This window comes from Amaranthus tricolor, chromosome 14, assembly GCF_026212465.1.
Source record: "Amaranthus tricolor cultivar Red isolate AtriRed21 chromosome 14, ASM2621246v1, whole genome shotgun sequence".
NCBI classification, from domain to species: Eukaryota; Viridiplantae; Streptophyta; class Magnoliopsida; order Caryophyllales; family Amaranthaceae; genus Amaranthus; species Amaranthus tricolor.
This window is the reverse complement of record NC_080060.1, coordinates 4,894,583-4,911,515: the sequence shown is the minus strand read 5'-3', so window position 1 is coordinate 4,911,515 and position 16,933 is coordinate 4,894,583. Positions and strand designations below refer to the sequence as shown.

At 28.7% G+C, this 16,933-nt stretch overlaps 1 protein-coding gene across 1 annotated transcript; it reads left to right on the top strand.

The window, feature by feature from the left end:
• Nucleotides 1–670: 670 nt before the first annotated feature.
• LOC130799823 (floricaula/leafy homolog) lies at nucleotides 671–16,737 on the top strand. The gene is made up of 4 exons (XM_057663070.1): nucleotides 671–1,156; nucleotides 2,171–2,469; nucleotides 4,973–5,418; nucleotides 16,130–16,737. The coding sequence occupies exons 1-4, from the start codon at nucleotides 789–791 to the stop codon at nucleotides 16,499–16,501; spliced, it is 1,485 nt and encodes a 494-aa protein (XP_057519053.1). The 5' UTR covers nucleotides 671–788; the 3' UTR covers nucleotides 16,502–16,737.
• Nucleotides 16,738–16,933: the final 196 nt, after the last annotated feature.

Below are 16,933 nucleotides of genomic sequence, written 5' to 3'. Positions count from 1 at the left end.
TTACTAAGCAATACGTTTTTTTAATTTATTGTATTTTCTAGGTTAAATTGAGCATATTAGTTTTTTGTCTAATTGATAAAATTAGTAGTTTATCAATTGTCATTTTAAAAAGGCATAACATTCATATTTTAAAAACTGAAGGTATTCATTCGGGTTGCTTTCGAGTTAAGTGTTTCTGATTGGTTCAAATTGAGTCTTCTCTCCACGTAAATTGTTAGTCCATTTTTTATTTAAGTTGAAATCAGGTCCAAATACAAAGTAACAGAGCTGTATTGAAAATTTTGGGGGTCACGTGCAAAATTTTTATTTTGCGTCTTATTTATAGTAAAAATATATGTTTATTTTATTAATAAACTTAACATATTCTTTATTTGAATAACTTTTTCATATACGGGAGAAACAGGGGTTTCAGTGCAGTTGATTAGCTCGCACCCCCTCAAAGACTCCCTTGCTGGTAATTAAATGTCGACCCATCAATTCTATTTTGAATACCTCTATTATAAATCTATTATTCCGCTTTCGCTTAAGGCCTCAAAAACATCGAAAACGACCCTGAAGACAGCATGGAGCAGTATTTATATAATGATATATTAAAGTCATTCAAGTACACACTAGTGTTGGTTTCTGAATTACCCCATCTGTACCAAACACAAACACAAGATCCCAACTTTTGACTCCCATTCATAACCCATTTTTTTAGGTTCTTTCCTTTCTAATACTCACTTTACTAGCCCTTTCAAAAATACTATTTCTCCCAAAAAGAACCGTTTACAGAAACAATATTATCCATGGATCAAGACCCGTTTACAGCAAGTTTATTCAAATGGGAATACCCAAGAGGAAGCCTAGCAATAGCCCCTTCAAGTACAGGACCTTTACAACAGAGTAATGGACAAGTACAGTCACCAACATTACCAACTTATTTAGCTAGAGGGGTGTTAGGGGTAAGAGATCCTGGAATGGGTAATCGTATGGGAATGGGAATGGGAATGGGAATGAATATGGGTATGGGAATGGGTATGCAAGGAATAGCAATGGGAATACCAGGAGGTGGTGCTACTACTAATAATAATACTCCTGCAGTAGCAGGAACAGGATTAGGAGGAAATTCAGGTTCTGCTTGCCTTGAAGACTTATTTCAGGCGTACGGAATAAGGTACTTCTACTTAATTCCTAGGAGTAATTTCTGCCCTTATTATTGTCTCGGTTAAAGAAATTATTAATTTTTTAGGATAAGGTTTCGAGTTTGATCCTTATGTAATTTTGATCGTGAAAATAAAAAAGAAATCTAAAGAGATGAGTATAAATTTATAGAGTTTCAATAGTAATTTTAAGATGATCTCAAAAAAATAGTAATTTTAAGATGATTGGTATTTATTACTCCTATGAAATAATTATTGATTTGTGTTAATATTTCAACTTTTTTGAAGTTATTTTAAAAAACTAAATATTTATTAGCATATTAATTTTAAATAAAATAATCTGTGAATTATAGTAGTAGTATTAAAGTCTATATTTTTTGCGAATTATAATTTCATTTTAATTTTTTTATCGGATAAAGAATGTATACAATATTCAGGTCAAATCACGGATTTTCGACCACTTGGTCTTACCGATAAAATGGTTGGAATTTTGTAAGTTGGCCCCAATGTTATAGACCAATAAAACTAAATTTTAAGAATTTATTTATAAATGATTTTTCTAAATTACTATGTTGATAGTGTAATAACAAAACACATAAATTTCTTAGAAATTTTAAATTCAAATGAATTTGATATTTAAAGTTGTTTTGTTTAATAAAATTTTTAAAACCATATGAATTTTAAACTGTCATTAAATCTAAATTATTATACTTTAAGGAAATTCTTACAAATTACTTTTTATTTTATTTGATGGTACTTGAAGTTCGACCTTCAAACTATCGATACTCAAGAGTAGCTTCGTAATTCGTTTTAATTATCGTTAAACAAACAATTTAAGTAAATTTTTAGCAATTTAAAGATGAAAATAAATCTCTAAAAGTAAATTAAAACATCCCATATATATATATATATATATATATATATATATATTTCTTACGTCAACTAAACGATCTCGAAGAAAATAATTAATTAAATTAAAATTAAGAGTTAATATTTTTAAAATATTTTATTTATTAATGGAAAAAAAGGTACTATACGGCGGCGAAAATAGCAGAGATGGGGTTTACTGTAAGTACACTAGTGGACATGAAAGAAGAAGAGGTGGAAGAAATGATGAACAGCCTGTCTCATCTATTCCGGTGGGACCTTCTTGTGGGGGAGCGTTACGGGATTAAGGCGGCTATCCGTGCTGAGAAACGCCGTTTGGAGGAGCTTGAAGAGTCTCGACGCCACCGTCACCACCACCACAACCACCAGCTTATGAGTTACTCTAATACTCCTCCGCCCGACTCTAATCACCTCCCCCATGATGCCCTTTCTCAAGAAGGTATTGTAACACTTGACTTTTTTGCCTTTTTTTTTATTATTAATTATGTTCTGAAATATTTACAACTGATAGCAAGGTCGGTTTTTAGGTTATCCGGAATAGCCGACTGCTAGGGCCTAAAAAATTAAATGTTGCTATTCAGACCCGGTTCTAAACAATATTTTTAAGTGATTATTAGCAAATCTTTTGTATATTTGAAGTAACATAATATTACAATACATTTTGACTTTACTTATTTTTCTCGAAGTGGAAAGGCTCGAAAAACATTGCAAAAATAAATTGGTTCTTTAAAATATTTGCTACGCCTCTAACTTAAAGTGATATGTAAACTTACCAGAGTATTGACATGTTGTTTAGGAAAATGTTGTTATTAATTGCAAGTATAATGTGAATGAAAAGTTTTATTTAGACTTGATCGTGAAATTTAGTTTGTTTCAGAGTAAGTTAAAAAATTTCAAGTGAATAAGAGAAAGGAATTTAAATTATTATTCTTAAGCGGTGAAAATCAAACTTTTGTTATAACAATATACGAAAAAGAGTTAAAACCCTTGATTATTGGACTAATTCATGATTTTTGCAATTGGTTTTGATGATGCTTGTGAGTTGTGAAAGTTTATATTAATTCAAAGTCAAATACAAAAAATTGTAATAACTTATTACATGGAAGCTCCACAAGTGTTTTGTTAAGCTTTAATTAATGGGCCTTTTAGCATAAATTTTCTAAGGAAATAAAATTTTAATAGACCTTATGAACAAGTTGAGTCCAATATCAAAGTGATAGTAACCAACTTAGCTTAGTATTCGGCAGTCTCAATATGAAACGCATTTTATAAGTAGATTACATAATCTAACTATAATTTATGAAACATATACAAGCTTTTTTGTTTTATAGCTTTTTTCACTGAAAAATAGTCTCATATAATACTTAGCTATTTGATCTGCGATCTTTCACATTTCATATAGACCCTAACTTGTAGCACTAGGTTAAAACTTTAGAATATGTAATCTAAAACTACTAACCATTACATCAAGTTAAATTGAACTGAAATTTATATTAATTGATTGTATAGTAAAATATAAGAGTAAACGTTATATGCTGAATTAAAGTGTTTTAGTGTTTGAAAAAAAATATTTTATTTTAAATTATAAATTTTAATTATGAAATCATAAATAAAGAATTTGAGAATGACAAGGTTTGGATAGTCATTCTCAAATTTTCAATTTTAATTACTTTAAAAACAATGGTGAAATCTGATCCAAATTCAAATTTTAAAATTTGTAATTTGTTCAAACAATAAATTTGAATCAATTCTAAATTTCTAAATAAAATCATGATTTTCAAACATAACATAAATATTTATAACTCAAATCGAAAATGATAGAACTAAACCTTTTAGTAGCTAGGAAGAACATACACTTGTATATTATGTTATATTTTCAAAACAAATAATATCATCAATCTATGTTTAAACATTTGATAGTCAATTTATGTCTAAATATTTTTAATTTACATAATTGAGCTTTCAAATATTGATTTTCTAACCTATGCAATTGCATAGCTTTAGATTATAAAACAAGTAAATTTGTTGAAATAGATGATATATTCTTTAAAATTAAAATTTATTATATTTGTCAAATTTAAAAAATATTACAATTACATTTCAATAAATTTACCTATTTTGTAAACTAAACCTATTCACATAGTGAATAGGTTAAAAAAATGTTTAAATATCACTCTAATCTTTGTAATTGATATATCATTCATCAACATCCTACATACTTGTAATTTAGACTAAAATGTATTCACCACAATCCTAAAATAAATCTCAATCGTAGGTTAATTCTTGTATAAAATCTCAGTGTTTTAATTTTTTACTAATAAAAAAATGATTTAAATCCAATTAAAATATATAAAGTAACAAATATTTTTAAGCTATCGGCAATGACCTCACACTTATAATCAAATTTTAAAAATCTTTTATTTCTTTAAATTTATTATATTCATTATCTTTAAAGCCAACTACTATAAAATTACCCATACAGATAAGTTTATAATGCTATGATGAATGTAAGAATATCAGAGGATAGAGTCTAGTTGTACTTTTTTTTTATAAGGTTAATAAAAAAATTAAATTTACTTATTTTTGTCAATTACTTTTAACATGGTATCAGAGTATTTGCCTTGAATTGGAGGGAGCATTTCTTTAAATTTATTATATTTATTATTTTTAAAGCCAATTGCTATAGAATTATCCGTAAAGTGAGTTAACACCATGATGAATGTAAGAATATCAGATGGAGTCTAGTTGTAATATTTTTTTTATGAGGTTAATAAAAAATTTAAGTTTAGTTATTTTTGTTCCTTACTTTCATCATGGTATCAGAGCATTTGCTCTGAATTGAAGGAGCATCTCTTTAAATTTTTTATGTTTATTATTATTATTTTTAAAGCCAATTACTATAGATTACCCATACAGATGAGTTAAGGCTATGATGAATGCAGGAATATCAGAGGAAGGAGTACATGAAAAAAAGGTGGTAGGGGGCGGAGGATCAAATTGGGAAATGGTAGCTGCACATCCAAATAATACTAACAATTATAATTGTGGTGAGGATCAACAAAGGAAAAAGCACAGAAAGCAACATGAACGTAGTAGGAAAACAGTCCATAACTTAATGACTATAACAACAACCAATAGGAAATTAAATAATATGGAGGACGAAATGGAAGAAGAAGTTGATGATGATGACGAGGAAGGCGGTGGTGGGGCCGGTGGCTCCACCGAAAGGCAAAGGGAACATCCCTTTATTGTTACTGAGCCCGGTGAGGTAGCTCGAGGGAAGAAGAATGGGTTGGATTATTTGTTCCATTTGTATGAACAATGCCGTGATTTCTTGATTCAAGTTCAAAATATTGCTAGGGAACGTGGTGAAAAATGCCCTACTAAGGTAACCCTAATTCTCCTACTCATTTACACTAAATTATCTATCTGCATGTCGATGATTTGAGTGTTTAGACTGGTTTCGGGTTTATTTAGGGTAAGGTGAATTTGGGTCTTGTTTGTGCGTAAATAACGTATTAATCTGAAGCTAATTTGAGTTTCACGTATGACTAAGTTTGAATCGAGTCGAGTTGTATCGTGCTATTATTTGGTGAAATTGTGACAATTCTAAGAATGGAAGATTGATTGCATTAATATTTACAAATCATTTCTTATTCTAGTTGATTTTTAGACTTGATAGTTAATGTTATTAAAAGGGTGAAAATACAAGTATAATTTCATTTATTGAGACTAAATTAGTAAATTAGACTCCAATAATGTGTTTGGATTTGAGAGAATATTCCATTTATGATAAAAGAAGAAATAAAAATGATTAACATAAAAAGTACTTTGCCAAACTTGATCATGTAGCCTACTTTGCCAAAATAAACAGACATGCAAGTACTTTGAAATTGTACATTAATGGATTGTCCCATCATCACTAGAGGTGTGTATTTGAGGTGTTTGGGATGGTTTAGGGAACAATATTTTAGGTCAATTCGATTTAGGATTATATGTTCATGAAAATATATTGTTAATATGATTTAATTCTTGTGTGCGAGTTATTTTCGACTTGAATTGAATTATATTTACGTTTAATTATTCAGTTGAAATTTAAATATTTCTAATTATCACTTACTACAATAAAATTAACTTTTTGCGGAATAAGATTTAGTGACATTAAAAATATCACTAATTTTTATTTTTAATGTAAGAATTATTAGTTTTTATTTTAAGTATCACTATTCATATAAACAATTCATAAAATGAAAAATTATTTGAATAATCCATTCTTTTATTGATTATTCTACAGTAATTCTAAGTTTTAATTAGCCATAAATAAACTCAACTTTAGGGTCACTTACCTAAAAACATTGTTGTTCAAATGGTGACTGATTTTTACAGGTTAATTACTATAAAAAAAATTCAAAAATATAAATAATTAAAAGTTAAAATCAAAAAGTAAATTTACTTAGATTTCATGTTTGAATTCTTTTAATGTTTCCAGTTCTTTAATAATTTAATTTTGTATCTACATGTTTATTTTTTTTTACATAAAATAACTTATTGTATATGTAAGAGGTTATCTTAATACATTTTTAAGAAACACTCTTTATAGTTGGATTTATTCATATTTAATCAAAAATTTGGTAGATACAATGACTTCAGTTTAAGCATTCTTTGCACGACTAATTTTTTGAGCTAATACTTCTTCCGTTCCGTTTTAGTCGCTACATTTGCATGGGCACGAGAATTAAGAAAAATGATTGACCAACACTGTAGCTGATTGTTTACTTTATAGAGTATAGTATATTATTATTGTTAATTGAAAAAGAAAAAGGAAAAATAGGTTGTTAGGTTACTTTATAGAGTATAGTATCGTATTTTATTATAGAGTATATAGTAAGATAAAAATAAGGGTAGGTAGAACTTTAAATGATTGTTTTATTCCTAAAAACGGAAATGTAGCAAGTAATATAAAATTGCCAAAAATAGAAAATATAGCGGATATTATGAAATGGAGGAAGTATATTTTATTTATAGGTAAGAGAAAAATAGGTCCCCACTGAAAACCTGCTGATTGAGTTCAATATAACTGTATAAGGCTATAAGCACTATTCCTCAGATATGAGTATGTGACAGGCTATGGCGGATTTTAGGATGTTATTAATATTGTCACCCAAATAAAAATTAAGGTACCAGAACTTTAAACCTTTGATTTAAAAATTCAAATTTTATTTGAAAATTAGGTTTTGTCAAGTGAAGCAAAGATCGTTTTTCTTGGACAAGGTTCTCATTTTAAATTATACTCTGTAATTATATTGTGTATGTGTGTTAATATTTAAATTAATGACCCAAATACTTTCAAGTTTCAAAGGGTTGGACTCCTTTAAACGTAATGGAAGATTCGCCATTAATAATATTGTGTATTAGATAGAGTATAAAAAGTAAATTAGATATTAATAGTGTGTAGGATAGAGTCACATTTTTAGGACTATAACTATCATTTAAAGTATTTATCCGATAAGAAAATCTTGTACGAACTTACTGCACATTAAAATAGTATAGATTAATCTAAACCTGCCCTAAAATTGGCAATTTATTTCCGAAGTAGGTATAAAACTATTCCAAACAAACAAAATGTAGCTTTCTATCAAGCCAAATATACCATCATTTTTTATCCCAAATTATTCCACTACATATTATACTATCATATAAAAGTTACATTTAATACGGGAGTACTACACAATAAAATTAATATTTATTATGGAATAAATCTATATTAAATTTTGTTTCACCAAAGTTGGTCTTTTGAGACTATTTAATTTTTATATTTTGTAGTTTAATAGTAATAGTAATGCTATATATACAAAATTAATTTAGAGGTAGATAGAGAAAAATAGATAGAATTAAAAAGAAACGAGTAAAATGTCGACACGTGTCGTGTCAGAAGTGGAAAAAAAACAAAAAGTAAGGAGATTAAATTGAGTCAAAAATGGGAAAAGGGAAGGTCAGGAGAGGGAGTGAGAAAAATAATGAGAATAATGAAATAGGTGTCAACAACCCACTGGCTTTGACAACTCAATGTCATTTCTCTGCATTTTTTGGCACCCTACTCCGTCCTTCCGCAAATGAGGGAAACACATTCGTGAATCGTGGATCGATATCAAACATAACAATATTATTATATTACTAATACTTTACTCTCTTTTTTTTTTTTTTTTTTTTTTTTTGGTTTTGAAAGTATGTCTTGAGTCTTAATATCTATAAATATATTTTACAAAAAAAATTTAAAAGTATATCATAAAATTCTATACAAATATATTAGAATCATATTCCCTTTTGTTTAATCTAATAGTCTCATTTAATTTTTTTCACATTTACCAAGGGAAAATTTTAATCTGTAATATCTCTGCTTAATTAAAAAATTATAAAAAGTTAATATCAATAATCTTTGCATTCAGACGAATCAAACAAAATTCTACTCAATTCTATTTTAACTTATAGATTAAGAACGGAATAAGTAAATAGTGATAAAAACTAAGTAGGACAAGTAGCTTATACAGTAAGGAGTAATAAGTTATTGATTTGTAAAAAAAAAAACACCATTTCAATTAATAGGAGTATTATTATAGGGCTAAGCTATAAAACAAAATTTAAAGGGATAAGAATATATAAAACAATACTAGTAATATATAATGGAAAAAATTTGCAAGGATTAGAATAGAAAATAAGTCACTAAAATTTTGTTGGGCTGAATCATGTACTTTTTAGTGTCTTTAAGTTATCACTTATAATTTTAAAGTAATTAATTATAAAATAGCCTGTTTTGTATGAGACTATCTTGCAGTAAGAAAACTTCAAAATAAAAAGGCTATAAATTAAAAATTTTTACAATTGAGCTATTTAATTTAAGTATGAGACGCAGCAACTGTCTTTACCAAAATTTGTGATTACTAAAATTAAAATAGAGTATATACTCCATATAAATCCGTTCTATTATAAGATGATTTCCTATCAGACGAGGCAAAATAAAATAAAAAAATAAAATAAAATAAAATAAAAGTGTACTTGAAATAGGGAGGAATGGGAAGTGTCTCGTAAAAGGATACAGGAGGTCTAGAAGGCTACAGTGGTAACATCATTTCGTCCGTCGTCCACCACTATCCTTCCAAATTCTACTCTACTTCTCTCTGGCCCACTCCCCTCTCTTTTATTTGTTGTACTCTCCCTTCTCTTTTTTTGTACAAATCACTGTTTTTTCTTGCTTGTCTGTCGTTTTCCTACTTTTACTTCCTTCTGTTTTTCAAGAATAATACTCCTTTTTTATTCTCCTTGTTAGTTTTATTTTCAGATTATAAATTTTTATTTGAGATCACTTTTAATTAAGCCAATTTATAATATAATTTTTAAAATATTATAAGTTGACATTAAAAATAATGTAAATAAACATTTAAAATATTGAAAGTAGGCATTAAGAATACAGTAAATAATCTTTAAAATTAATGTAAGTAGGCATTAACAATACGGTAAATAAGAATTAATCTTTAATGGACTGAACTTGAGATTCGTCTCTCAAAGAGACGTTCTATCGAGAGATTAGCTGTTTTCAAATAAGGTTAAGTCATACTATTAATCCCATTTCTATTTATAGTATGTATTTTTATCTTATTATCCTTGCTTACAACGCCTTATTACAACGCCTTAATCTAATGAAGAACCATTTAACAATATACTTATTACCTTTCTCTCTTATTTCTAAGTGGTCCTATTTAATCCACCTAAAATAAGATGAAAAGTCAAATAAGAATAATTAGAAGAATATGAGAGAGTACTAATTAATTCAAATATGCAACAGATTTTAAGTCAAATAGTATTACATTGTTACCCAGGATGGCAGGAGGGATATAATGAGCTTTCTCCCTTTCTATTTGTTCTCGTTTTTTCATTATGGACAATTCTATTTGTTGTTCTTTCTTAGAGACTATTTCTATCTATATAATATATATTTTTTTTAATATAATTGATATTTTAGTTATCTTAATTTTAATATTTTTAATGCGTATAGTCCTTACTATTTTTTACTAACTTTATTATAATGTTTTTAATTCTCACATGTTTCTCATTTACTATATTTTCAAATTTTTTAATGTTTGTAGTTTCCATATCTTTTCTAATTACTTTATTTAATACTTTTATATATTTTAATTTTAATGCTTAAGATTTTTACTATATCTCAATTAATTTTATTACTCAATAAAATAATATTTTTACTGTCTAAAAGGTTTAATTTTTTCTTATTACGTGAATATTTTTTATGAGAACAACAAATAAATTCAAAGAGTGTATAAATTTACGGGTACAAAACTTTAGCCAATCTTCTACTAATCCTAAAACAGCTACTCTTGAGAGACCGTCTATTTGAAAAACGTATCTCAAGCCCAATCTATTAAAGATTAATGTTTACTTACCGTATTCTTAATGCTTACGTTCAGTATCTTAAATATTTACTTACATTATTCTTAATGTCTACTTACAATTTAATAAATATATAATAGACCGACCTAATAACAGACGGTCTGTCACAAGAATTTGTTATCCTAAAAATCCTAATGACAAACTATTTCTATCAATTTCGTGGGCAGTATCTTTATTGGACCTCGAATAACTTTAGGGGCCGTTTAGTTCGCACAAGGAAATCTGAATGGAATGAGGAAAAGGAATGAAGGAGAAAGGAATGAATTCCCCTAATTTAGCCTAGTCGTTTGGCTGTGTTCAGGAAACAGAATGAACTGCTCATTGATTCCCTTTGTGACTGTTTGGTTCAAGTTAAGAAATCAAATTATGAGTTTCTATATTCTTTTATATTTTTTCCAAAAATAACTAGTTATTATATGATAAACTTGAAAACTGATTTTTTAAAAAAATATCATTAACCTGTATCATCTTTCCTGTAATATGAAGAAAAAAAAATATAATTCTAAATAATATCTTTCTAGCTCCATTGATTACAAAAAATAATAATAATAATAATAATAATAATAATAATAATAATAATAATAATAACAACAACAACAACAATAATAATAATAGCAATAATAATATAAATAAAATTAATAACAATTTTTTTAAAAAAAAAATTACCAGTCGCACAAAAAGTGCGACTGTACCTAGGTCAAGTCGCACTTTTATGCGACTCGACCTAGGTACTGTCGCACTTTTTGTGCGACTGGTATTTTTTTTTAATTTCGAATTATGAAATTTTTTTGTTTAATTAATTTATTTTTAAGTTATTGTTATTTAAATAAATGTTGTAATAAATTATTTTATTTTAATATAATATTATATTATGATAATGTTGTTATAATAAGTAGTTTTGAATTTAAATAATTTATTTGAATGTTTAACTATTTTTTAATATAATAATAATATGAGTATTAATTAAATTTAGTTGTTAATTAATTTTTAATTTTTTATAAATAATTTTTTTATTAATTTAGTTGATAATAGTGTTATTAAGTCCAATGGCAAATTCGTAATTTTTTGAAGTCTAGGGGCAAATTCGTAATTTAATTAGAGGGTGGCAATAAAATGAAAAGAGTGGCGAATTATAACAATACCCATAAATTAAAGTTCAAATTTTAAGTGATGGGTAATGAAGTGAGGTCCTGGGGAATGGGAATGGAAAAGTCTTGAGGAGGGTGGGGAATAAGTGTGGAATACTTTTGGGTAAACACAAAAATAAAAAAGGGGAAAGGGAATGATAGAAAGTGGCAAACAAACAACAATAAAGAGAATTGGGTCTGTCCATTCCCTTTCCATTTGATTATTACACCCAACCAAACAACCCCTTAATATAAAGACAAATATAATTTGGTCAAGTAAAAATTTTAGAGCATTCAAAATAAATTAAAAGACTAATTAAGTGTCGGCTAGGGTATATTTTAGAGGGGAGATCAAAATATCTGATTTAAAATATCCTGTTTTAAAAATCAGATAATTTAGATCAAATATTCAATTTTGATACCAGATTCCCTTCGGAATATTAGCAAACCTACATATCCGATTTTCTAATTTTTTTTATTTTTTTTAAATATATAAATATTTTTTAATGTAATTTTTTTGTTTAGGTTGTTAAATTTACTAATATGTACAATTCTCAATTAGAACTAAATTGTCTAATTAATTATTGTTGATTTATTAGACTCTTGAAAACACAATTTTATTTCCAAAATGATTTGTATTCAAAGTTTAATAAATAAGCTTTGATTAAAGAAAAAAACGAAATGAGCTTAAGTATTTGTTAAAAAAAAGTAAATTTATTTTAAAAGACAAAAGAATAAGAACATTTCTAATTTGCTTATTAGGAAAACTGTACGTGATAACGATGTGGCTTTTTATTTATTTATTTATTTATTTTTTAAGTTTTTACTTGAAGAAAAAGACATTTTTGAACTAAGTAAAGTTCCTAAACACATTAGCATTAACAACACTAATTATCACTTCATAAAAAAAACAATACTAATAATTAAGTTAGATCTAGTGTAAAGACGATATAATTATGAATGTTCAAGGGTGAGTTTGTACCGAGTTCAACTAGATTCAAATCTATTTATTTTGTGTGTTATTAGAGTTAATATGTCTAAGGTCCCGAATATTTCTTAATCTAATAGTTCATATATCAATACTTTTACATTTTAAGGTCTCCTTAAATCTAAAATGTGTCATCATCATTATCATCCTACCCAGTATATTCCACGTATAAAAGACTAAGGCCAGTGTCTAGGGAGGGAAAGATGGCGGCAACCCATACCCATAAAGGAGAGCGCGACCAAAGGAGCCCCCAGCTGGAGGAAGATAAAAATACGTGATTACACGTGCAAGATAACTTAAAGGCCTTAAAAAGGGGAGCTACTACAGAGGAAAACATAGAACTAAAAGAAAGGAAACAATAAGAGCATGATGTTACGGGCACTAAACGGAAAACTAAGCGGACATCAAAAGTCTGGCACTTGGATATGTCGTCTCTAACTATCCCTAGTCAGGTCCGCAGAGAAGTTTAACTCATGAAAGTCAACTCTTATTTGCTTATCCCAAGTTCTCCCGGGTCTTCCTCGACTACTCTTACCCTTTACTATAATGTTTTTTACACTCCTCACAGGGGTGTCGAAAGTCTTTCTCTGCACATGACCAAACCACCTCAATCTATGTTCGCGCTTTTTTCCAGATATAGGGGCTATCCCTAAACTCTTAGTTCCTAATTCGATCCATCAAAGTGCGCTCACACATTCCTCTCAGCATACGCATTTCTGTAACTTTCATCTTATGTTTGAAAATTTTTCTTTATTGGCCAACATTCGATCCCATATAGCAGAGCAGGTCTGATTGCCGCCCGGTAGAATTTTCCTTTTAACTTGCTTGGGAATTTCCTATCACATAACACTCCGGTGGCTGCTCGCCACTTGAGCCAACCCGCCTGTATACGATTATTTGCATCCCCGTCAATCTCCCCATCCCTTTAAATGATCGATCCCAAATACTTGTATTTGGTTGTACTCTTAACAGCAGTTCCATTTATGGACACCTCTGATTCACCTATCGATAATGTCACACTAAAGTCACTACGCAGATACTCGGTCTTCGTACGGCTAATGCGCAAACCTTTACCTTCTAAAGCTTCCTTCCACTCATCCAATTTGTCACAAACCTCCTTTCTGGTTTCTCCTACAAGCACTATGTCGTCTGCGAATATCATACACCACAGTGTCGTCTCCCAAATAGATTTTAGAATTTTCTTCCATTATGACAGTAAAGATGAAAGGGCTTAGAGTCGATCTCTGATGTAGCCCTACTTTAACCGGAAAAGGCTATGTTTTCCCCGCTAGTGTTTGAATGCTAGTCGAAACTCTGTCATACATATCCCCTATGGCCTCAATGTACACTGAAGAAATACCTCTAGCCTTGAGGCTTTCCCAGATGAATCGTCGTGGTATGCTATCATACGCTTTCTCCAAGTTAATGAACACCATATGCAGATCTTTCTTTCGCTCCTTATATCTCTCCATCAGTCTCCTCAAAACATGAATTGCCTCAATGGTTGACCTTTCTGGCATAAATTCGAATTGGTTCTCTCTAATCACTGTTTCCTGTCTAATTCTACCCTCTATCACTCTTTCCCACAATTTCACTGTGTCGCTTAAATCTAAAATGTGTGTAGAGGTCAAATTATAAGTCTGAACTAACTCTAAATTTACTTCTGCAGACCTTGAAACCCGACTCAATTATATTTTTGGACCCAAACCACGATCTAAACCCATTAGCTCCCCAATAGTTGAACCTAGACTCTATAATTAAAGTTGGGTATGAGACAGGTTATTGACCAATGACCATTCCTATATAATTATGGTTAACTTAGATCTACCATAATGTTTAAGAATATACGTAAGTGCTTTATTTTGTGAACACAAATATGATGATTTAGAAATGAAAACAAATATACGTAAGTGCTTTACTTTGTGAATACAAATATGACGATTTAGAAATGAAAACAAAGCAGTATATAGTAGATAGATTCCCGTGTAAAATACGGATGTAATAAATATTTAGTTATATGAATATATTTATATATTAATTTATAAAATTAATTCATTTACAACATAAACTTAATCAAATCTTTGTATTTGTTATAATAATATAATTGAAAATGCGATAAAATAATTTATTATACAATCATATTAAAGCATATATGTGAAAAAATAGACCAAAAATATATTACTGTCAATAATCAATAAAATCTTATCAAAGTGATTATCGTTAAGTTATATTATATTAATGAAATTACCCAAGTAAGTCAAGAAATGGCCGTCAATAGTTTTTATTAAATTTTAATTACTACAATTTTAACATGCAATAGAATACTTTATTTATTATTAAAAAAATTAATTTTTTTTTCTATGATCCCATCATTGAAAGATTTTAGATTTTTCCATCAATATATTATATTTTAATGTAATTTGTAGATTTTTATCATGTATGATTATAAAATTTTTTTAAAAGAATAATAAAATATATAAACTAAACATAAAATATAATATAAATTTTGAGTTTAAGACTTAAGATTATGCATATGAAAAAAGAAAATTAAATTATTTAATTTTTGTCTTTTTATGGTTGGATCACTTTTTAACGAAGCAACCTTTAATTTTATTTAAGATTTGGGATAAAAAAAAATTAAAGGTTTATAAAGAAATATATTTATAGTCGATCAAACAATATTATATTTTTAATAATGAGTTAATTATTTTCTTAAATATCAAGCCAATCATTAAATATTTCCATGTAAACAATAGAAAAAGGTGAAATTTTTTTTAATGAGAACATGACATGTGCCCTAAGTCGTTTCTTCATTAGTATATTTTAATGACTTAATTATTTTCTTATATATCAAGCCAATTATTAAAAGTTTTCATGTCAACAATAGAAAAAGGCAAGAAAAATTTTAATGAGAATATGACATGTGTCTTAAGTCGTTCCTTCATGTATATTTTATTGATTGATTTGTTTTGTTCTGAGTCGCGACTAAAAATCTTGCCTATCTCACCTCCCCGCCCATAGGGCTATCTCGTAAATTTTTGGATTTTTCTGCCAATTTTATTTTATATACCCTTACAATTTAAGAAAAAAATCCCAAAATACTAGTTTATGGTAAAATCTCTCTATTGAATAAATTAATACTCCTAATATTTGGCTCTTTATTGTTAAGGAATCAATTCAACCAAAAATTTAAGTTGATGGTTGAAGTCTCAAGATATGTTATATACTCTAATATGCCCCCTCACACGAGAGCCCATGCTTCTAGCCCCATGGGCTCTCGTGTGGATGCACATAGGTGGATATTCCACTTTAAATGAGAGGTAGTTAAGATTCGAATCCGTGACCTCTTGTCACGTCGGCTCTAATACCATATCGGGGCTTCAACCAAAAGTTTAAGCTGTATTTCGTTTAAAATAATATACATGTGTTCACAGTACTTGAAACATAAATGAAATAAGTATAAAAATGGATTTTTATGATGTAGACCACTTCGCACATGCTAATCGACGGTAATGCCTGCACAGGTAACAAACCAAGTATTTAGATACGCTAAAAAAGCAGGAGCAACTTACATAAACAAACCCAAAATGAGGCACTACGTACACTGCTATGCTCTTCACTGCTTAAACGAGGAAACATCCAACTCCCTAAGGAAGGCTTTTAAGGACCGAGGTGAAAACGTAGGAGCATGGAGATTAGCCTGTTACAAGCCCCTTGTTGCCATCGCTTCTCGTCAAGGTTGGGATATTGATGCCATCTTTAATTCTCATCCGCGCCTTTCCATATGGTACGTGCCCACCAAGCTCCGTCAGCTTTGCCATGCCGAGCGTAGCTCTAGTGATCGCACTACTACTGCCACTAGCTCTATTTCTGGTACCGCACATCTACCTTTCTAGTTAAAATATCGACTGTGATAATGTTGTATTTTTTGTGGGACGTGTATTAGCTAGTAACAATGTGTATGGGTTTTAATGTTATAGGTATTGACTGTTAGATAGATGTGATCAATAGGGTTTATGGTATTGGTAGTTTGGTATTAGTAGTGGTATATATCCTTGGATGATGGGATGCTAGTCTTGTAGTTTGATAAGTGGAAAATTTTATGTTGGTCGGTTTATTTTCACTTGCATGACAAACGACATTCTATTATTCTAATGTAATTAAATGGTTTTCACTTAAAAGTAAAATTTGGGATCAAATAATTTCAACATTAATATTGTTAGTGATGATAAAGAGATGGTTTCGATTAACCTTTGATGATAAATATCATGTGCAATGATCACAAACAACATTAGTATCATTGTTAATACACTAACTCTAAAAGTCCA

Bases quoted from the DNA above. Each gene is read 5' to 3' on its own strand.
- LOC130799823 (XM_057663070.1), top strand. From the start codon at position 789: ATGGATCAAGACCCGTTTACAGCAAGTTTATTCAAATGGGAATACCCA. The intron at 1,157-2,170 runs GTACTTCTACTT...ATGGAAAAAAAG, and splicing joins TTTCAGGCGTACGGAATAAG to GTACTATACGGCGGCGAAAA. The intron at 5,419-16,129 runs GTAACCCTAATT...ATGCCTGCACAG, and splicing joins GTGAAAAATGCCCTACTAAG to GTAACAAACCAAGTATTTAG.